The sequence below is a fragment of the Neolamprologus multifasciatus genome, chromosome 17, assembly GCF_963576455.1.
Source record: "Neolamprologus multifasciatus chromosome 17, fNeoMul1.2, whole genome shotgun sequence".
NCBI lineage: Eukaryota > Metazoa > Chordata > Actinopteri > Cichliformes > Cichlidae > Neolamprologus > Neolamprologus multifasciatus.
The window spans coordinates 22,633,084-22,656,859 of NC_140455.1; the positions used below are offsets into that span (position 1 = coordinate 22,633,084).

The 23,776-nt window shown below is 39.5% G+C and overlaps 1 protein-coding gene across 6 annotated transcripts in view; it reads right to left on the reverse strand.

Annotated features, from left to right (window-relative positions):
- Window positions 1-468: 468 nt before the first annotated feature.
- syt1a (synaptotagmin Ia) overlaps window positions 469-23,776 on the reverse strand; it is a 212,300-nt gene continuing 188,992 nt past the window's right edge. For all 6 annotated transcript variants that reach the window (XM_085138838.1, XM_085138836.1, XM_085138833.1 and 3 more), the window contains 3 exons: window positions 22,508-22,625; window positions 7,619-7,752; window positions 469-4,614 (listed from right to left, as the gene is read on the reverse strand). In XM_085138838.1, coding sequence (XP_084994964.1) covers window positions 4,408-4,614; window positions 7,619-7,752; window positions 22,508-22,625 — 459 coding nt within the window. In that variant the 3' untranslated portion in view covers window positions 469-4,407. The remainder of the gene's footprint in view (window positions 4,615-7,618; window positions 7,753-22,507; window positions 22,626-23,776) is intronic.

The window sequence follows — 23,776 nt, forward strand, 5'->3', positions numbered from 1 at the left end:
TCCGCTCCCCAGCATTCATTACCATCCGAGCATCACATCGATGTGACATCATATTTTAGTGGAGGACAAACTCTTGTCCCCATTATGTGGCTCTGCTGCACATAAGTAAATATTCACTAATAGAAATTGATCTGTACCCGAGGCAAAATGAAAGAAAGAAAGAAAGAAAGAATCTTTTCTTTTTGGTTTTTTTTTTTTACATCTGTGCTGGTACACAGTGGTGTTCCCCTGCGTGTCCTTCAGATGGCAGTAGTGACCTTTTTTAACAGGCTGCTGTGTCTGATTCAAAGTGCCATCATTAAAATAGGAATTTGTCATGCACGTCAAGCATGCAGACGCTTTTCTTTCTGAAGTGAACACAGTTTCTTGCATGAGCAGTGAGTCACACTCGTGGCAATCAATACCAACAGTGTCGTGACAGTTGTGCTCCGCTGCGTGCATCCCGAACGAAAACACGACATGAAAGGCTTCTGTATCAACAGGAAATAAAACATTTTTATTGATCATTTGTGTATATGAAGTTATATAACAACAGTCAGAAAGCTCCACAGAGTGAATCACTACACAAAGTGAAACAAAACTGGAAAACACCTCATCAAAAAATGAAGGTATACACAGCAAATATAACCGTCAGCAGGCTCGCCGTCACTGCGAGCGATATGGCAGGAAAAAACACCCCGAACAGTTCTACAAGATTACAGAGAAAATTTCCACACACAAAATACTCAAGCAGGCAGTTGATATACACAAAGGCAACTAGGATCTTTCTACAGCATCAGATTCTAATACTTTACACAGCTTTGTTTTTGAAAGGTCAGTGTGGCTTTTTGTCGGTGTCACTGGAGAGATTCTTCAGTTCCTTGTCACACAGAAGAGAGCTTGAATTTAGGGTGTGGGTGGTGATTACGCGTGCGCACTTTTTTTTGGTGGGGAATCGCAGTAACAGGAGCATTGCGCTGCAGCGCAGGTAATGGCTTTTGCTTTGTAGTTTCCTCCACACGCCTCACAATCCGATGGGTTTTGCAATGCTGCCCATTTACTGAATTCCCTGATACGTTCGTGCACTTGTGATATTTTCACATAATTCGGTTTGATTTACTCTCAGCTTTGACTGGATCATTCCTTTGGTGCAACCTCTCTGCATTAGTATTCATGTCAAATTGCTTGGGCCATTTTTGCAAAGAGTCCACCTTTTACTTTAATATATTTTTCTGTTATTTATATCTGAAGCTGTACTGGAATTCATGGACCTATATATGGAAAACATGTCAAATAAAAGTTCCCCCAGCTGAAGAGGGATTGGGAATACAGCTGTATTAAAGTATGCTCAGTGATATTGGAATGCTATCACAGGGGAGGTTGTTTGATTGTTTTTACCCCATAGGATTATGAAATGAATCCATAATAGCTGAAAAAATATTAAAAATATGTTCTTTTAAACAACAAAAAGTGCAAGGTACATCTAATTAATTAAAGTAATCTACACCAACACGGTCCTCACTGTACATTCAGAGTTTTCATCTCAAATAGAAAATGGGTTTTGAATCAACAGGGGAGATAAAAATAAAAATACATAAATAAAATAACTGTAATGAAAATGGATTAACGATGATGAGATATAGCATCTGGATAAAAGAACGATATTTTGCAGCTGAATAATCATTCAGGTCACTTTATATTTATTCTAGATATACATTTTCTTTGACACGATTATGTAAATATATACACGGCATTTTTAAGGGGATATCTAAATGCAGAATCTTGTTTGGTATTTAACGAAGACTCCCTGAAACTTCTGATGCTGGAACTGTGTGCAAGAAGAGAAAATGAACCTGCGGAAAAGGGAGGGAACCCTAAACAGAGGTCAGCAGGTGTCAAGCTCCAAACTATAAGCTGAATCTAAGTGTGCTGTGTCCTAACCATTTCACTGGAAAGGAGAAAACATCTCTCTGGACTCGATTCATCCTCGAAGGGTTATAATCTCTTTTCTCGGGCAACGCCACCCACGTTAACACTATGGGATGAACATACAAGTATTGCACAGTGCTCAACAAAATGCTGTGTGAAGCAACCCGCTCGCACTCGGACAAAAGCCTCCTTTTTTTCTTTTCTTTTTTTTGGCTGCGTGAAGTCAGGCGACGCCACGCGCTCTCTCTCTCGTCCTCTCTTTGCGTGTAGAAGGAAAAAATGGCATTAAACGCTACGACATCACTACAGAACAGACTGGATTCGCTACCTACTGATAAGTCTACATCTCTAAGCACACAAGGCAGTCACAGTGATACACAAAGCAGTCCTCAGAAGACTCCTATGGAATGACAAGTAGCTTTTTCATAATAGTGCTATCAACTACACAATAACATTGAAAACATTTAGAAAGTCCTCCTGAAGCTAGCATCGAGTATATGCAAGAGGTTCCTCCAAGATAAGAGACTTCATGGTTTTCATGGATTACAACTTACTCCTTTCCTAATTGGACCCGTAGTAAAGGACATAATGAACTAATAGCCTAAGCAGACCATTAACTTTTACGGTTATTTCGTGCTCCCCTGGTGTAGTCCTGTGCCAACAAGAAAACAAAACTGATGTCATTGCTGTTGGCTGAAATGTGATTTGTCATCATTGCTTTCTTTCTTTTTTCCTGTTTTTTTTTGTTGTTGTTTTGTATTTAATTAATCCAATCAAGCAGGAGGCTCTCTGGCTCCGCCCCCTGCCCCTCCCCTCCTGTAGGTGTCCTGAAATAAAGCCGGCCAACAATCATCCAAAAATGGTTTCTAAAGAAGTCAACAAGCTAGTTCAAAGACATCCAGTGCAAAATAGCAGCCACATAAAAGTTAAAATTGGCAGTAAAACATGGCTAGCTCTATTGTCACTGTGAGAAGGCAACGCAAAGCAAAGACTGCGATTCAGGGCACCACTGCAGCCAAAGACATTGTTCCCAATAAACCAAAGCTACAACCACTAGCAAGTGGGAGTGTGCATGAAGAGAGGGTCTCTACATAAAGTCACCTCCCCGTAAATGGCAGTGTTTAGACTAAACTCGCTTCACCTCTGTCAATGTCACATTGACACAAAGTTTAAACATTACTCTTGATTTCTTTTTTTTTTGTCCTCTCCTCTGATTGAAGGCAAGGGGATCCTATCAGAAGAGCCTCCCCTGGTGTCAGTAGATCCCCCCCCCTCCCTCCCATCCCAGCGTTTAGTAAAGATTGTAAAAAAAAACATGCACTTTACTAAAAATAGTCAAGACGCTGAATTAATCTAAAAAATAGTCCTCTTAAAACCAGAGCCCAGAGTGCAACCCCCCCCCCCCTTTTTTTTTTTTTAAACTCCCTCACAAATGCCGGACCCCAGCCTAAACGCGATACACCTCCAGCAACGACAAGGCTGTTTAAAGTAAGCAGTTAACAAAATATTGTTAAACGAGTTTAAGGACACAATGGCTACAGCTTGGTGCTTTTTTCCACATGGGGGTTGTTTCTAAAGGGGTGTTTCTTGGAGGCAATCACTTCCATTGTTGGAAAAGAAAACTAACCTTTAACTTGAGGACCTATTTCAGATGGAACTGCCAAACAAGGAAAAAATGAAATGCTAAGTGGTAACAAGTGTGCCTCAAGCTAAAACATGTAGGTCCTCGGATTGAGAAATAGGTACAAAAAGTCATAAGAAATCATGTGCTTGTATAATTTCCAGCAGCATAATTTATCCTACAGAACCATAGTAGTTAATGGCCTTGTATTTTGGAGTTTTGTGTGGATATATTCATCCGTTTGTCTTTTCTGTAATGATCCTTTGCTTAACTTAAAGTCCTTTACAATGTGAATATATTTCCACTAGCATCTTGCAGGTTGGAATTCTTTTTTTTCTGGAATGCAATAAGGTAATAAGGTAGAATTTTTAAATCCTGGGATATATAATATTGGCTTTCCTCTATATCTGCATTTACATAATTTAAAATAGAACATCTTATTAAAAACATCAAGATATACACAGATTAGGAAACGGGTAACAACATACAAACACATAAACTAGAAATCATTTATGTCTGCATACTTATATATACAACTGTGGTACAATAAATTCTTTCAGTCATGCGCTATCTATACAGATCATATTGCTTAAAAGAAGGGGGCATTTGGTCTGGGCGGTTAAGGGCTTGGAGATGGAATCAAAAACTGCTGAATCAAAGCGAGAACCTGATAGAAAAAAGCAGAGAACAGATGTTGCAGGACACTTCAACAATTAGGACTGTGTGTGAACTTAGGAGTGATGAATCTGGGAGAGGTCGACGGGCGGGGGAGGGGGTAAAGTGGGACAGGGAGTTACATGGATGGACCCATATATCACTGAGGTATTTACACATACTGGCTAAAGAGTACTACAAGGCAGGTACTGAAAGAGCCCTGCCTATTTCTTGACGGACAGCTGAGCATCCACCTCCTCCTCAGGCTTCAGCACGTGCCACTGGGCGATGGGTCTCCTGGGGTTGGCCAGCATGTCGGACCAGTGGCGCAGCTCCGTCCCCGAGCTGTTGAGGCCCACAAAGACCTTGCCGATAGCATCGTTCTTGCCGATCTTGTCATAGTCCAGAACAGTTATAACAACTTGCACTTTCTGCAGAGGGGGAAAGAGAGGAAGAAAGAATGAGACAAAAAAAGAGTGTAAACGCCATCTACTAATGTTTGCTTCAATTAATGTCTTTTTTCGTTAGCCAAAATTAACATTCATTAGATCTATACCTTGTTAAACAAGCTAATGAGTCATTATCACTGACCAGCAACCCTCCAGTTTTACCTTCTCATCATTCTGCCTTCTATGCATGATTTCCATTCTGGACTCAGTTGCTATGTCTAAGTCTAATTTAGTGATTAAGTGATTAATAAAAGAGGATAACAACAGGTCATTAAAAGAAGGTGGGGCTTTAGAACATGGCTGTTTGCTACTGAAAAGTTGCTATCGTACAAACTTTACAAACCAACAGCTGTTGTCGTGGAGTGCTGCTGCCATTTTTCTTATACAGTCTATGGTTTTGTCTTAGAATTGAAAGGCCCGAGTCTTGTTAGGCAAACACGATTTAAAGGTCAGTTTTTAATTCTGTGCTTTTTATTTGTTTCAAAAATTGATTCACATTCATTTTCTAATAACTTTTAGCTTCAACTTCAAAACTTCAAAAACACCAAATACAATCTGAAGAAAGACAATTACATGTCATATAATGTGTTATGATCAGGGACAAAGATTTTGATGCTTCTTTACTGATATGATCATCTCTGTGAGGTTTTCTCTTGTGCTTTGTGTTTTTGAGCAGTACTTTACATATTTGACTTCTGATACAGTAGGTGTTTCTTGTTCTTTGTGGTAGGGTAGATTAATGTACGTATTAGAGTATTAAGCGCCAACAGTTCCTCATTATTTCTCTAAATGGTATAGTAATGCAGGGAATGAGGTGCTCCTTGAGACATTAGTGTTGATTAACAGTAACAAACACTCCCGATCAAGCTTGGCTTATATTCAGTGCCAAGCACAGCAAAATGTGTGATTACTCAGAGGTCTGAGACTCAGCTTCACTGTGTGTTTATTCAAAGGGACGCTGCAAAGAGGAGTGACCCGGGCGTCAATCTCTTGCAGAGAATATGAATTAGTGCACAAAGCGTCCTGATTAAGTTTCGATCCACTGGCAGACTGAGATGGAACTACCGCCACCTGCATGAGCTCTGAGCCGCTGTTCTAAAAGAGCATGTCTAATACGCCATGTAATGAAATACTGAATAAGGCTCCCAGATGGCCAGTTGGGGTTAGTGGGTTTTTAAAGGGACACTTCAGCTTTAAATTGGTCATTAAAACACGGCTTTCTTTAAAGGAAAATTAGCAGACCTTCGTGTTATTCATCACTGACCAGCAAGTACTGTTTTTTCTTGCTGTGACTGATTTGCCAATAATAATCATATTAGTGACAACCATTTAAACAACAGCTCAGCAGTTTTCGAAACAAGCTTAATAGCTTTCATGGAATGAAATAGGAAGATTGAATACAAGAAAAAAAATAATGTCATGAACATTTATAACATTTATTTGTCTTTTAATTCACTTTACCATCTCCAGCTGTTCAGAAGCCAGAATTTGAAATATATTTTTATACGTTTTTTCTTTTCCAGTTTAACACAAACACATAAGTGACTGTTTTTTCCCCTATTTGTGCAGTTCTATGCTCAAGTCAAATATAGAAAGGTTAAAAAAACTGCACTTAATTTGCAAACAAGCTAGAGTTTGATGTCAAATGGGCTCATAAGGAGAGCATGTGTACATCTCAAATGGTGTCTGGACAGCTAATTGCGTGTGGGCTAAGGACGCTGCGAAATAACACGAGTCAATAACTAACCTTCTGTTTTTGTTACAAGATAGTCCAATTAAAGCACTGCTTGTAATTCCCACGCAATCTCTGAGACAATTAAAATCTATCGATTATTTACTTAGAAAGTCCCTGGGTCAGGTTGGCGTCAAAGCGGAGCCAACACTTTGCCTCTGCTGATAAAACTCCTTAATTTGCAGACTTCTATATGTCTGTGTAATTTAAGAATTGTGCTTGAGAACTTGATTAGCAAATTAAACTGTACTGGTGGAAACAGAACGTGTCTAATTAAGAGTCTTCTCAGTTCTGAGTGTCTTCATTTAAAATCAGATGCAATACAGCCAGAGGCCTAAAGAGCTGTCAGTGATGCCAGGCTTCTTTAAACAGATCATTAGTTTAGCATTTAGCTCTTAGATAGCTGGACTTTAACTGTTTTTCTACGATCGAATTAAGTCTTTTAAGTGCGTTTAATTCTCTTGTTGCTTTTACTGCTCAATAAATCTAATCAATGACAATGTTTGCGTTTGACCAATTATTTAATAATCAACCTGGTTCTTGTTGATGAGATGAGAAATGTAAATTTAGCCAACATACTGGCATCAGCAGCACTAAATAAGGCCATGTTTGGATGGGGTTGATTGGGATCAGCGGTGTTTAAATTAAATCTGAGGCACGCTGTACCAAACCTGTGATTTTTGAAATGTGTCAGCCTTAATCAATTTGACTTAATTACTGTATTGCCTGAAGAGATAATCTTGTTTGTTGCTATCCCTTTCTGGCAGAGGTTATTTATCCTTTATCCTTTTTTTTTCCCATAATGTCCTGGAAAAGCATCTGTGCTTCTTTTTCTTCTCGAATCACAGCTACAGCATCTATTTTTCTATTGCTCTAATTATTGCAGCATACTCGGTTAAATGTAAATAATGATGCTGATGAATGCTAATCATTGTGCTATATGCTACAAACAGCACCAAGATCCATGCTACGGGCAAGAACAAAGTGCAGACAATCACATCCATAGAGCAATTGGCTTGTCAAATTGCAAAACTCAGCTGATTTTAAGTGAAGCGCCTCTCATTATTCTGTTATGATGAAAAGCCTCTAAACTGATCATTTGGTAAATGAGCTCCCACTTAACAATGGCTTATATGCAACCAAATGTTTGCTGGTTTTTATAGTTCAGTTGTACCCAATGATATAGCACTCTGCCCCGTAGAAAGCATGATTTCAGAGTTTTGCGAATGTTTTGCAAACAGATGAAAAATGTACCTGGATTTGTTCAAATGGGACTTCAAAGCTAAAGGACTCGTTATAGTAAGGGTTGAGGGTGTTCTTCTTGATTGTCGTCTTCTTCTTCTTCAGCCTCTTACCATTTTGCATCAGGTGGATTTTCACATATGGATCTAAAAAAAAGAAAAAGTTATGTTACAAATTGTTCTCAAGATTAGAATCCAGTCATGATCGCTTCAGTCAAAGAACATTGTTATTTCTTCTGCAGCAATTTATATTTGGCAATGCGACTCAGTTCTGGGACTTCCCCATCCTTCCATGTGCACAAAAAGTCCAAGTTTTAGAGAACAACATAGAAGGGAGAAGGCAACGATGTCAACAGACTTGACATTGATTAAATCTGAAACAGAAGTGGGTTGCAAAGCAGCTTGCAGTGGCTACATGGATTCTTGCTTTATAGCCACCTGTTGACTCCATGGGCCAGATTCACAAATGCATTGTACCAGCAGAAACTGGGTTTTAGCGTAAGAAAAAAAAGTGCTCTCAGTGACAAGACTACATGTGAGAGATGGGAACTCAGGTGGTGGGAACTAAATCACATGCACAAACTGATTTACTGATGTTCGAAATGCACATTTTAATGCAAATTTCATCAATATTTAACACTGAAAAATGTCCTATTTTTTGTGCTTAAATTGTGAAATAAACGAATTGCTTCTAAACAGCACAGCTTTTGAGTTTGGGTCCAGTGAGCTGGACTGGATTTCGCAAACTTAGAGAACTCTTACATAATGTTTAGCCCATTCTATCTTCTTGTTACATCTGATTTTATTCATGATTTCCAGGTCCAAATGCTCCTTCGGTTCACAAGAATGAACACATGCTGAGGCGCCACTGACAGTGAAAAGGAATCCAATTTATCTCAGCTTCAATAAAACAATCAGTGTAGCTATTCTCCCAGCTGTTAACAACCTCAGCAAACTTTAGCAAAGTTGGCGATCATCAAAGGTTTGATTGTTTATATCTAACTATGCATGCTGTTCTGACTTATTTATAGAAAAAAAAACCACATACAGCATTGTATAACTTTGGAATCATAAACAGGAAACTAAAAAGTAAACAATGACATTTGGAGCACTGATAAAGTTGAGCTAGTTGGCCCATAATGATCTGCTATCTTGTAGCTAGCTAATGAGCTATGGTAAATCTAATGTAGACATGTTAGCATAGGGAAAATTCTTAATAAATGGTCTTATTGGCAGCTATGAAACATTTTTTTATTGTAGACTTAATGTCCACACTGAATCTTCGTCAGACCAAGAGTGATTCTTTTGTAAAGGATTCGGGAGACAGACACTATCTCTACTTTTAAGATTAGGCTTAAAACTTTCCTTTTTGCTAAAGCATATAGTTAGGGCTGGACCAGGTGACCTTGAATCCTCCCTTAGTTATGCTGCAATAGACGTAGGCTGCCGGGGATTCCCATGATGCATTGAGTTTTTCCTTTCCAGTCACCTTTCTCATTCACTATATGTTAATAGACCTCTCTGCATTGAATCATATCTGTTCTTAATCTCTGTCTCTCTTCCACAGCATGTCTTTATCTTGTTTTCCTTCTCCCACCCCAACCGGTCGCAGCAGATGGCCCCGCCCCTCCCTGAGCCTGGTTCTGCAGGAGGTTTCTTCCTGTTAAAAGGGAGTTTTTCCTTCCCACTGTCGCCAAAGTGCTTGCTCATAGGGGGTCATATGATTGTTGGGCTTTTCTCTGTATCTACTGTACAATATAAAGCGCCTTGAGGTGACCTTTGTTGTGATTTGGCACTATATAAATAAAATTGAATTGAATTGAATTGAATTAAAGCTTTAATCTTTGTGACATCCAGGACACCATGAGCCCATAGGCTGTTTGTGTACACTGTAGCCGGAGGCCTTAAAAACAACAAAAAAGTTAAAAGCCAGCAAAATGCCCTGCAGAGCTCAGGGTGATCATTGTTTGTGTGCTTGTTATTATGAGACATCCCTTTAAAATAAATCTAGTCATTTGATCCATTCAGAATACAAAAATACTGATATAGTTCACCATCAGAGTCCAATGTGTTTATATCACTCAGTTAACCTTCCCCTTTCAAGAGCCCCATTGTCATCTGTCCAAATGCCACCTCAAGTGGCACCCAAATGGTCTGCTTTGCCCGTCCTCATCTGGCAATCAGGTGGAGTGTGTGTCTGAAAATATCAAACCACCCACCGCTTTCATTTATGATGTGATGCCACTTGTCCTAATTTGTTTATGTTCTCCACATAGCTATTAAGACCAAACTGGAAAAGAGGAGAGTTTGTATCTTTCTTTGGGCATGTGCTGCAACTGACACGATGGCAGGAAGCCTTTTGAATTGTCAGATAAGTATCAGGGTTTTTTGGTTTAACTGACAGATTAAAAGGACAGAATGAGGCTCCTGAATTCAACATTAAAGAGCTTCATGAGCCCAAACTACGAGCAGCCAAAGACTGCAATCACTTCCATTGTAATGGAATATGGTTTCAATGGTTATATAATATGGTTCAAATATGGTTAGTATTTAATCTTTCTGTACAGGTTAGCCTAGGTAAGTTCAGAAAAAAATAGAAACATAGAGAAATGCAGTCATTTACACCTCTTAGGGCAACAATCTGTTCAGTAATACTCTGATAGCAGCAAGTCAGCAAGTCAGCTGTTGAAGGTACCCAAAAACATTCTGCACTTACTGTTAGAAATAATGCTATATTACATCACGCTGTATGCAGTGACCAGCCAGATTTTTGTAATTACGGCATTTACCAACAAAGCCATTTAAATATATAATTGGGGCTGTATGGGTTTACTTAAATCTCCATCCATCCATCCATTTTCTTCCGCTTATCCGGGGCCGGGTCGCGGGGGCAGCAGCCCAAGCAGAGAAGCCCAGACCTCCCTCTCCCCAGCCACCTCCACCAGATTGTCCGGGGGAACACGAAGGCGTTCCCAGGCCAGCCGAGAGATATAATCTCTCCAGCGTGTCCTGGGTCTGCCGCGGGGCCTCCTCCCGGTGGGACATGCCCAGAACACCTCACCCAGGAGGCATCCTTGTCAGATGCCCGAACCACCTCAACTGGCTCCTTTCGATGTGGAGGAGCAGCGGCTCTACTCTGAGCCCCTCTCGAATTTCCGCCGCTTGTATCCGCAATCTCGTTCTTTCGGTCACTACCCACAGCTCGTGACCATAGGTTAGGGTAGGGATGTAGATTGACCGGTAAATTGAGAGCTTTGCTTTTACACTTAGCTCTCTCTTCACCACAACAGAGCGGTACAGCGTCCGCATCGCTGTGGCTGCTGCACCAATCCGTCTGGCGATCTCCCGCTCCCTTCTCCCGTCACTCGCGAACAAAACCCTGAGATACTTAAACTCCTCCACTTGGGGCAGGAACTCGTCCCTGACCCGGAGTGGGCACTCCACCCTTTTCCGGCTGAAGACCATGGCCTCAGATTTGGAGGTGCTGATCCTCATTCCCACCGCTCCACAAATAGGTTTTAAGAAAGCCTTAAAACAAGCTCATGACACCAATAAAAAGTGGCTGGCATCTTCTGTAATGGAAACCTTGTGAAATTTGACACCCAGTTGTTTCCAAGGAACCTGTGAGGTGATTTTTTTGTTGTTGTTATTAAGAAGGCAGGCTTAGCGCTACGGGAATAAAAAAAAAAGCTGGTATAAACTTTTTCAAAAGCAGTCGCTGCAAGCAAACATTTGGGTTTATTCTTTTTTGAAGGAATAAACTCTGAAAGTACTCCGACTTTCATCTCCAAAGCCTCTTTTTTTTTTTTTTACAGCCTTTTGAAACTAATAAGTTTTGCTGAGGGGTGTCTACTAAACGCTGGTGAAGAAACTCACTGAAATCTTCTGCTTTTCTCCCTGACCTTTGTAAATGCTCTCAGTCTCATGTTTCAAATCTTATTGAATACAACTTGAAGTTAAATGTACATTTTATTGTTCTTCAGACTGGGTCTACTTTGTAAACTGACCAGTTGCTATCCTCTAAGAGCGCTGTGTCAATCAGTTGCTCATTGGAGGCTGTACAACACCAACTGGAAAACTGGTAAAACAATCCATAAATGTATAAGTTCATAGGCCGCATCTAATTACATCTGTAGTTCTTATCATTAAATTAATATGTTGCTTACACACACTGTGAGACAATTTTTCTGTTGGGTATCCTGAAAACAACCTGCTAGGAGCACTTTGGCAATGCAGCATTAATTAACATGGAAATGTCAGGTAAACCTTTCACAGTTTGTGTTAATCACAAATTCACTCCTGAAGTTACACGATTATGCCACTAAGCTCACCTAAATTAATATCTTGAGCTGTATCGCCTAGAATGCCAAGTTGATGTTAGTGCAGCAGATGGGGGAGGGGTCACATGAGATACTGAAATCAAAGATTTTTATATTTTTTCCTTTACAGAGATAGTTTTTATCATTTTCCTTAAGAAATCAATAACTATTCCTTTACTTTCATTTGTTTTTTTAACTGAATGGATTTCATGCTTTAGGATTTTAGTGAAATTCTCATGATGTTTTAAACATTTATGCAAAACGTCAACAAATCTCAAACTTTTTCTTGCAGCTACAGACGAATTACAGTGAAAAGGTTAGATTTGTGTGTTAACTTACTGCTACTGTTCGTGACGTGAAAAATGTAGAGCAGATTGTTGAAAATTGTGGTTACACATGGGAAGGCGGCTTAATGACGTTAAATGTTCTCCGATCTCGGCGCACGAGGAGGGGGAAAAAAAAAGACCACTTAGAGTCATTTATCACTTAAGACAACAGGCTCCTTGAAAAACACATGAAAAACAAATAAGCACGATAATCTCTGAGATGCAAATGAGGCAGGCTTTTGCTTGAGGATAACAACATCATCCTCCAGCTACTGAACCCTAGAGCTGTGCATTGGCATGAATAAGTAGTAAGAGCCTGAACTGGAGCCTATAATTAGTTGTTGAAACACCACTTGATCTGATAATCTGGATTCATCTCTGGGTCCCATATGCACAAAGTCTTTATAATGCTTTAGGATTTCTCATGAGAGAGCAGCCCTAAAAAAAGCAAAAATTAAAAGAAAAAAAAAAAGTTAAAACTTTATGATTTTTCACAGTAGCACGAACTGAACACGCTTAGCTCTCTTAATCTTTTATCCAATTTAGGGGGATGAGGATCTGACTGTCCATGGCAGCTGACATGAATATAGAGAGAAAACAGCGCAAACAGAGTGAGAGGGAGAAAAGCAGCAGAATAAATAGATGGCAGAGACATGAGTGAAATGGTAACAGGCTTCTAATGGAGTGGGTGTCCATTATTACTCCCCTGCTGAGAAGAGCTGGAGTGCCGGGATGAGAAAAACAGCGAGGGAGGGCTGTGCGCAGGAAATAAATACTGCTTCCAACGTATCTCATAAAGAGGATACACAGCCTCCATATATCTCAAACAACAGTATATGTCCCTTTGAATATTCTTATGAATGAAATCAGAGCTTCACTAACAGAACTAACACAACAAAGCTTCAGGTTGCTACAAGTAACTTGGCAGAACTGCCATTTTGATCCCTTTAGATTTTCTGTGGAAGTTCCTTTTTCTCCCTTTTCTTACCCCAACTCAGCTTCAGTACACAGACTCCTCTGTTATTAAGTTCACAGGTCCAAAGAAGGTCAAAGATAAAAGCTTAGTAATGGCATAGACCGTGTAGAATGAATATAAGTGAGATGTCAGATTCCAGAGTTCAAAATCCATCTCTAGTTGACTTTTCGATCTTTCCAGCTCACTCATAATAACCTTCTAAAATGGGTCTTATATATATAGACTTGATTGCTATATACACTGTGCTTAGCTACCCGAGCCAAAAGCCACTTTCTTCCAAAGCTGATCATCGTTCTTATATTGCAGGAAACAGAAAGTCTTGGTAGATAAGCGTTATAAGAAAAAACAAAAACCTATTGTTTTTGTCAGAGAAAGATTGACGATGCTATTTCATATAATGACGGCTCCATTTGATCACTGTGACATTAACTACTGTTTTATGCCTAGAGTTCTTCTTATGTAGCACAACCTGCTTTATGGCTCATACTATTCTTATTGACTGTTAGCGAACAGTCAATAATACTATCTAATATTGCATACAGCTGTGTATATTAAAATAATGGTACTACAGTGGCTGCGTGTAACTCTTATATTGGTAACTGTGGCTGAAAAGACACCACACAACAGCTGAATGGGATTATGCAAGATAACCCTTTCTCAAAAAAGAAAACACCTGTGGTGCCTCTGCAATCTAGGTGCACTTATCTCTCCAGCCAGCAGATGAGAGTTTGGCATTATTGAGTTTTGGGAGGCTCGTCGTACCTCCTATCAAGCCCATTTTACCACCTCCTCCCGGACGGATGTAATCTCTCCCATTTTATGGATGAATGGCAGTGCTTGTGATGCAAGAGCGGTTACTCACATGTGTGTACAGCACAGTGGCTCGTCTTTGCTACCCTTAGGGGTTACTCATTGGAGTCCTGGATGTCGGCCACAGTTTTATGAGGCGATGCGCTATCAGCCGTCCGTACATTTCCCACAGGAGGCGAGATGCAGGTTTATGGATAGGCAGGGAGCTCTGAGTCACATCAGCTTTAGAGTTAAGTAGCGCTACTAAAGAGGTCTTATTTTAAAAGTGGTTACTTACACATAGGATTTCAAGCTGTGAATAATTACCATCTGTGACTCATTTTGAATATTCTAGTCATCAAACCTGCAGAGATATAAAACGCACAATTCGCTCAGATGTTTCCTTTATCTTTGGGTTTGGCTGCTAAGGGTTCTGGCAGAGTTGTGCCAAATGAACACCAATACAAGCAGGGTTAAATATAGCCTGGCTGTCATCTTAGCTTTCCTCCCATCATTTTGGATTTTCCATGGTGGGTGCACCCAGGGGTGACTGTCGGTTTAGTTTTACACACTCAGCTCAGTGGTGAATCACACACGTTTCACGCATACACAAGTGTTTACAGTGAAACTGCTCTCTGGGGCGCAGGCCCACGTAAAACCACCTCCATGAAATCTGATGGAAGTCTTTTTACGATGTTGATTTTGTATTCTACTCCCTATGGAGGCTCAAAAGTGCCAAAAAAATATAATAACTGCAATTGAATGCATTAGAATTACAATAAAAAGGTAGGCTTTAATTATAGCATACAATGTAACAAATGATTATTTACCTGCTGTTTCATTTGTTGACCTTTGGATTTATTATTTTTATTTATTTACTTCACATTTCATTTTCTATTTAATTCTGTTTATTAATTTACTTATTTTTAGTTTTTGATTTATGGTGCTGTGGAAAAACTGCAGTAGACATTTATTGTGTAGGACCAGTCTCTATCAAAGACCCACGCTGCTTCTATAATGTTAAAGTGTAAGTTTTGGTGAAGCCAATCCATAACTGTTCTAGTTCTTGTATACCGTAATTGTCGGGCTATAAGCCGCTACTTTTTGCACAAGCTTTGAACCATGCGGCTTTTAGTCAGGTGCGGCTTTTCTATGGATTGTCCATGATTTTTCTGATATCGTAAGACGGTTTGTTTTGTTTGTTCCACTGTTGTACGGCACTAAGTTGCCTGGCAGAAGGGCATGTGATCAGATACACAGTATCGGGGTTCAAGAGTGGTATGTTGGTCACATGTCCATCTGCCAGGCAACATAGTGCCGTACAAGTAGCGCGAAAAACAAACTTCAAAGTAGCGCTACGAATTCAGCAGGGGGGCGTGGATGATCAGTGGCGATAAACTTGCAAAAAGCAAGTTATGCTCAACTCCACTGGTGGAATCTGACAGCGTGGAAAAGTGTGAAAACATCCATGATCACCAACGGATTTCGAAGGGCTGGACTCATTCTGAGGGTGTTCGACTCTGACACTGACAACGAGGATTTGTTTGGTTTTGAAAGTGACAACGAAGGAAAGAAGCTGAGAGTGGATGACGTAGCCATCCTGAGCCTGTTCGTATCCGACACTGGAGAGGAGGACTTTGGTGGTTTTAGTGCGCAGGAAGATGGTGGTGAATGACTGACTTTTCTTCTTGTTAAAGCCGTGTCACTGCACCTGAGCCTAAAAGGTAGTCCGAATCTATTTTTCTGGTGTGCTGTAGGTTATTGTTATGTACTACATTTGTTACTTATTTATGAAGCACAGTACATGTTTGGTACTTGTAATTACCGCTACTTGTGCATATACCTAAAAAGTTATGCAAATATGTACCCGTGACTTGTTTTTCAAAATATTAATAAAAGGGGTGTGTCTCCAAACAGCCATCTCTTTGCTGACAATTCCCTTTGTGCATATTCTCTTACATATGATAAGTCAACATTGAAACACTTGCGGCTTTTAGTCAGGTGCGGCTAATATATGTACAAAACAGGATTTTCCCCTGATTTTAGCTTGTGCGGCTAATATTCAGGTGCGCTTTGTAGTCCGGGAAATACGGTAATTTGGCATGCCTTGGCCTTTTCTCCCTGCTTCCCTTCCTTAAGAATGGCTTCTTGACAGCCACCCTTCCACTGAGACCATTTCTGATGAGACTTCAGTGAACAGTAGATGGATAAACTGAAGGGATCCTGTGTCAGGTCTTTGCTGGATTTTTTTCTGTTTCTTAAGGAGATGATTTTCAGGTACTGCTCATCTGGTGTAGATAGTTATTTTGGATTGCCATTTCTTCTGTTGTCCTCTACTTTCCCATATTCTTTAAGGACAAACAGCAGATATGCCAAGTTTTTATCTTTTTATGGTTGAATGCTTCATAGGTCAATTTTAAGTGACTGAAAATGGTCAGGTACAAACACTGGACTGACAATGAGCAAAAAAGCAACCAGCGCCCCCCAAAAAACTTCAGAAAGCCTGCAGATCTGTTGCTTGAGACTACTTTGAAAATTTACACGAAACTCTGACTTACTGGATAAAAAATATAAAGACATGAGGGGGAAGTTCAAGACTTTTTCCCTTTTCATTATCCCAATCTTTACTTTTCCGCACAACTTTTTTTTGTATTTTTAAATATTATTTATCCGCTTAATGCAAATAAGGGGGTCATCATTCAAAGTGTATAACTGGTCTACTTTGGGGCTGTTGTAAGACCGAAGCCGCTCAGCAGTCAGGAAATGGTTCTTTAAGTAACAAAATACAGATAAAAGTGAATTAGATATTAGACCTGCATTTATATTAAGCCTTTTTAATGCCTTTAATGCCAAATCACTGTCCGATTTACTTCTTACTTTTCCTTTTTTTAATTTGGAAATGGCAAAATTCATAATGTAAAAGCTTGGAAATACACTGTAACTTTTCTAGCTATTATTTCTTACATCTATAGACACAAAACATAATAAATTCTGCCTTCTCTAATCCCTTTCAAATTGCCTTCTTCTCTCAGGCCTCGTACATCATCCTAATGATCCCTCATGCCCACTACCTTGCTGAGATGACGGGAACCTTAGTCTGACCAGCCAGAGGAGCAAAACAAATAAACCTCTCCAACCCGAGAGGCTTGATAGTGCGCTGGAGCACCAGGTTGGGGCAGTGCGGCTTCATTACCGCTGACATGGTGCCTGTGTGCTTTGATAACCTCCCCCATTGCTGGCCATTACCTGGTTATATGCCACCTCACAGCCGCCTGGGATGTCTTTGAAGATACAAAGAGAGAGGACGAAACATTTTAACTGCCACTACTTCTATAAGCCCGCCGGTACTTATACTGAGTTGCTTCCAAACACTTAGCCTTTGTGTTCCCACCTCCGAGTCTGACTCACCTTTCATTTCCCTTGGAGACACTACAGTAATGTAAAAAGCTGTATTTTAAGATTTAAACAGAGTAATTTTCACAAAATAAAATGATATGTGCAGGAAATCGAAAGAGATGTTGGTGATTCAGTTAGAAGCTTTCAAAACTTTAAAATGCATCACAAGTTTCAGAGTTGTTTAAATCCTGACTGCCTGCAACTAAACGTAACGGATCTATTGTAACCATACATTGTGGGGTCGGTTAAAGTGGAAAGAGGAGTAACCTGTCTGTGACGAGGATTATTTTGAGACGACAGCTAAAGAACATGGTGCCTCGCTGCATGTTAAGCAGGAGCAATTCTGAGAGGCGCCAGAAGTCGAGCGCACTTTTAAAACTATTACTTCAAAAGTTTGTTTTTCTAAGAAACGCAGCACGGCGGTAGATTTGGGGCATGCTTCATGAGGAGCAAATCAAAAGAATTATTTCTGATTATACATTGGTTAATGATAATTCCCACATCTTCCTCTGTGAGCCATAATTAGGCATGGTAAACAGGATGACAATAGAAAAGAAGGCTGATCCCAGGCCATCAATTACTTGTCCTCCTCCTTAAGTTCTGGCTGAGCCACTCTGTGGATGGAGGCTAATTATTGTTATTAGAGACCTGCCTATTATTTCATCCATCTGCTGCACATTTAAGTCCATTCTGGGAGCAGAAAAGCAGACACTACAAACAAAAAAACAAAGCCCAAACTGCAATTTAGAGTATATTCTGGTTGTATGTAATTACAAACATGCACTGTGCCATTACAGTATGCTAATAATTCACCCTGAAACCCACAGATGAGTGCACACAGATGAAACATGCTCCAATTAAACATGACATATGGTATGTGGTGTCAAACTGTCTGGCTTTCCTGGCATTTCCCTTCACTGTAAGAGGAAACCTGGCCTTCAAATTGGAAAGATTTCACACCATTCTAATACTGGCTGGTCCGTGTGGCTGATGGCTCAAAATGTTGACAATCCCACGATGCAAATGGGCACAGGTGAGTGCTAATGCCAATATCACAAAATTGCAGCGGGGGTGTTTTGTTTTTTGTTTTTTACCAGCCAAATGGCTGCTCGCACTGGTCTGACAGATGAAAGGGAGCTCGGCGCCATTAATGTGCACACTCTTACTGTACCGCAGGTTGTTTGGGGTTATATGGATAGACTGGATAGACAAACAGAAAGCAAGTGGACCCGGGTGCTGGTGATGGCAGCTGAAAGAGTCGGAGCAGCTATTTAAAAATGTAAAAAGAAGCCACTGAAGAAAGTCAGAGGAAAAGCAGGAGGGAAAGATTCAGCTTATTGTGTGATTTCTTATTTTATGGTGTCTGTATGAGGACTGATATGATCAAAAAAATAGATAGCGCCAGGTCCAGAATAATGAAACTGTGTTTGTTTACTGCATCGGGGGAATGGATCCATGAAAACCTTCTGTCATTATTAAAATGCTCCTTATATTGGTGGATATTAGTTAAGTTGTCATGTATGTCATAAAAACACTAGGTTGCATAACACAAATGGGTCTAATAATGTCAGACTGCACCATATCAGTTATAAATAGCTTAAATTATAGTCTGATGACTGTAGATGGTGAAGCTGGTGATGCTGTGGGAATGTGCTGAATTCTGATGAAGCCTATCTTTGCTCAACAAAGCTCTAAATGGGACTTTGATATTGTTCTATCTACATCAACCATCAATCTTTTTAAATTATTCATGCTTTTACTGAGCTTTGATCATATTACAGAACACACTGCATTTCATAGTTTCGAGCATGTTTTCCTCACAAATGTCAATTTTTATCTGTAAGTGATCGCACAGTGAAAAAAGCCATCTCGGGTTGGGAGTACAGTCAGGTACACAAGTATTTGGACACCATTCTTTTTCTGTTCACTGCCAAAGTTGATATTAAATCAAACAATTATGATGTGATGTTGTGGTGCAGACTTTAGGCTTTAATTTAAGGGGGTCAATAAAACTATAGCACTTAAACCAAATAAAACCATGTTTATGCAGAGTCCCCTATTTCATTCAAGTCTGTAGTTCATAGAAAAAAGACCAGTAATGCCAGTGAGTGTGTGTTGAATCCCAGTTACTGTAAAAATAATTAATTAACAGTAGTTTCAGATTTACGTCTAATTGAGAAGTGTACCCTGATCATAATATGTTACAAATAATACTTAACTGCACCCCGAAAAATAAGAACTTACTAATAATATTTTTAAAAGGAACCCCAAAATTGCAAAGCCTCTCATTTTATTTATTCATTTTTGCACACTGATACCCATACATCAGTGAAAGTACACTACTGCATGTGGTTTAGGCACAATCTATGTTTATCCATCACACAATACAGGTTTTAGTCAAGACATCTTCTTTCTAAAACACTCAATCAAACCCAGTGAGAGTCATGAAGAATTATCTTTGGAATAACATGGAGTTCTGATGGTCTTAGTAAAAAGTAGCCAAAGATTAAATCAACATCCACACAGGATTCGCAGCAACCTGGCAGCCAGAAACCACACAGAGTCAATGACATTCAACGACTTCAAGTGATGACAGGCGAAATAACCACTGGTGACACAAAGTGGACGGGAGTTGAACTTTTCAAAGCTCCGAGACAAGCAATTGAAGAGTCTCTAGACAAAAGGGAAGAATATCGTCGACTGACGTAAGACTGGATAGTAAACACATTTGAGGATTACCCGAGCAACAGACAATCTGCTATGGACCAACCGTCAGCTGCAAAGTGATGTGTAACTAGCAAATTGATTCCAGTGTGGATGTTTCTAAACTTCTAAACTGTGGTAAGTTCTTCTAGATCGTTCAGCAATCATTCAAACTTCCTGCCAGCTATCTTGAAAAACTGGTATTATTTTAAAGGCAAAGGATGGTCACATTTATGGCATGTTACATCAAGTTAACTGATTAATAAAACCTGTCCATGACTTTATTGTGCAGCTCTTCTCCTGCACTTTAAAGTCTCATCTTTACCATTTGCAGCATGGCATGTCTGGTTTCAGAGCTGAAATGTGAAAGCAGATGCCTCTGCTATGCAACTCTGCCCACATTGCTAAATTGCCCCCAAAGGAAATATATAGTTTTACAAAATGAGATTGTGTTGTTCCACTTCATAGTGAGAAAGACATTAAAACTTTAATATTGGTCTTTATGTCCAAACGCACAGTGGATTTCAGTGTCATGGGACTCTATTAAAGATCAGTCATGTTTTTTTAGTCCCTAGATGAAACATCTGTCCTCTCTGGCTGAAAGAGACACAAAACAAGTCTGTCTGTTTTTGTGCCGTTTGTTTATGTTCCAGTCAGCTGTGGGTGGAGGACTTCCATCCCTCTCATTCAGTTACCATGACATCAGATCCTCTATTCAGACTTGACTGTATTGTGATAAATGTCAACTATTGATCTTAATCCTGTAGAGTTGGAGCTATACCACAGCAGGACAATGTTTCATTCTTTCAAGCCGTGGAATTTTTTTCATACATACTCTTTTATTCCATGCATTCATTAAGAGGAAAGGCACTGTCTTTATGAGCGTGTTACACTCAGTACTGTATTACTGTATGTGTTCTTCAATGCGTATTAGACAACTTTTTTTTTAAACATATTTTGCGAACCTACAGTTGCAGGGTTACACATGAATATTGGTAATATATTAATAAAAACATTCAAAACCAAAGGAGCAAGTGTGCAAATCAAGTCATGCCTTTTACTACGTAGTAAACAGAGCTGCAGCATGTCAAATACAATGTGTCAGATCAAAGTGCATCTCTGAGTCATAGCGATCAATTTTACAACAATGGCAGTCATTTTTCATTGCAAATGTCTGAAGAGATTGTAGCATAACTTGAAAACTGAGACCATCCATGACTCCCTCAGTTGCCTCTAACAGCATGATGAGTAACACTGACAATATGTGAAACACTTGGACTGAATTTTGAGAGATAATCCATAAGATGTTAGAGGAACTGTTAATATTGCAGAACATTAGCATTACAAGGATATTAAATTCATGGAGCGATTGCTTAATTTGTGGCATCAAATCCAACCCTCTTCGGGCTAATGTAGAAACTAAATTGGTCGTTTTCATATGAGTTTATCAGCTAATGTTAGCATTGCCAGAATAAGTCCTTCTGGACGCAAGTCTCACACACTGGATCGAATCTGGATCGTTCTTTAAAGATCCTGTCTAAATGATGGAGCCATAACTTTAATATCGGTGATCCCTGGGTCATTTAAAGCCACTACAGTAGACTCACAAGCCAAATCAAATATAAAACACTCAAAATAAGATTTTACTAAAATGTTATTCTCCTACGGCACGCTAGCACAGTTTCACAACATGATTAGCTAATCAGCTGCAGCTGCTTACTCTTTAGGGGTGAGATAACAGCCATTTTTAGCATTTTTCTTTGGATTTCTCTACTGAATCATGTCAGTGCCATTACTCTACCTTATAAGTTATCACTGATTACAGTTAGCTGGCTAATCATATCTTGTTTGCTAATGTTATCACTAGCAAAATCAATCTCAGTAGAAATGCTAGCTGGCTGATGTAATCCATGATACTGAGTTATGCATAATGTCAGACAGGACTGATTTAACCATCAGTAAATCATATAATGGCACAATGCAAAGACGTGTAATGAATATTTGATTTCTATATTTATAGCTAACGCATGGCAATAGCTATAAGATTAGCTACACATGCTTCTAGCATTGATATCTTTGTGGGATCCAAGTCAACTCTGTTGTCATTGCACTGTGAGTTATGTGAGCTATAGAAAGATGACAGCATCATTATGGGTGCCATTAACTGTGTTTCTTTTGCTACAATATAAGCAGTTTATCAGGGATATTTAGAGACATTCAAAAGATCTTTTTCACAATCAGGTATCTGTCTGTGTGCTGAAAAGAGGAAGAAAAGCTTGCGATGTTGTAGGAGAGGTGAAGTGAGTGCTGCAGTTTGTGTGTCATTACAGACAAAGGCCCTGTCAGAGGAAAAACCAGTTGGCATATGTGCACACCCTTTCAATTCTCCTCACCTGACAAGCCTCCAACATCCATTTTCTTGAGGTTTTTGGCCTCAAGGATGACCACGGTCAGCTTGCCAGCAGTGGGGACATATCGCAGAGAGAAGCAGATATCACCCAGTTTTTCTTGCTGTTGGAAAAACAGAGACATTGCAGAGTTGAGAAAAACAGCTACTTGATACAAATTTACTCCATCACATGTTCACACCATGTGAGGTTACATCAGAGAGAAAGTTGCTCATAAATTGCCCTGCAAAATGTGATGCTCAATGTCGCAAACATGTTTACTTGATTCTGCTCTCCACGAGCAGAAAGGGAAGCTTTTAACGTGCAAAGCTGCAAGTAGCAGGGTGTCTGCGCTAAAAGTCTAATGGTATTAAAGGTTAATGTACAGGATGCTGACACACCGAGTCATAAAGCTGGTTATAGTAATTACAGTCTAAATCATGATGGAGAAAGATATTTGCTTTAAGTGCACAGATTGGAAGCACTGTAGACTAAATCTAGGAGGGCTGGCACAGAAGACTCTGTGATCAGTGTGAAACTGATCCATTATCAGAAATCCTAACACAGAGCAGTGTCCGTCTGCATCAGTGTAATTAGAGTTTCTGATCTGAATAACATAAGGTGGAGAATATTAGTAGTGCTAAATCTACAAGCTGGCACAATCTACTGAAAAATTACTGCTAATGAAGCAGGGCACCTTTTAAGCATTCATATTTACAGGATAAAACTGTGCAGAACATATGGAGATCACAATAAAAAACCCCAAAATTAAAAACATTTGGAGATACTAGTTTTTCATACAAATTTGCCTTAATAAGTGGAGCATTTTCCAGTGTATTGTACTCCACTGATCAAGACAAGCTGTTAACAATGTAATCATTATGTGAGCCAGCTGTCTGCTGCCCTGACAAATAATTTCAAAATATAGGAAAGAAAAATTAGGACAAAAACACTCTTCGATTACAGTGTAATTTGTCTAAACAGAGAAACTCAGCTGTCGCAGTGTTATGCTTGAACTTGATTTCTTTAATGAAAGTCAAAATAGTTGGAATAAAAAACAAAAAGAAGACAAGAAAGTGTGAAAAGAAGAGGAGGATGCATTTAAGTTACAAAGCACACGAATCAAATCGAAAATAATTTTTTTTTGCTAGGTGGCAAACAGAAATGCAGCATGTCAAATGTAATGTTTCAGATCAAAGTGTATCTCTGAGTCACAGCTTCAGAGTCAAAGCAATCAATTGTATAACAAGCGTCCTGAAGGTTTTCAATCGTCTG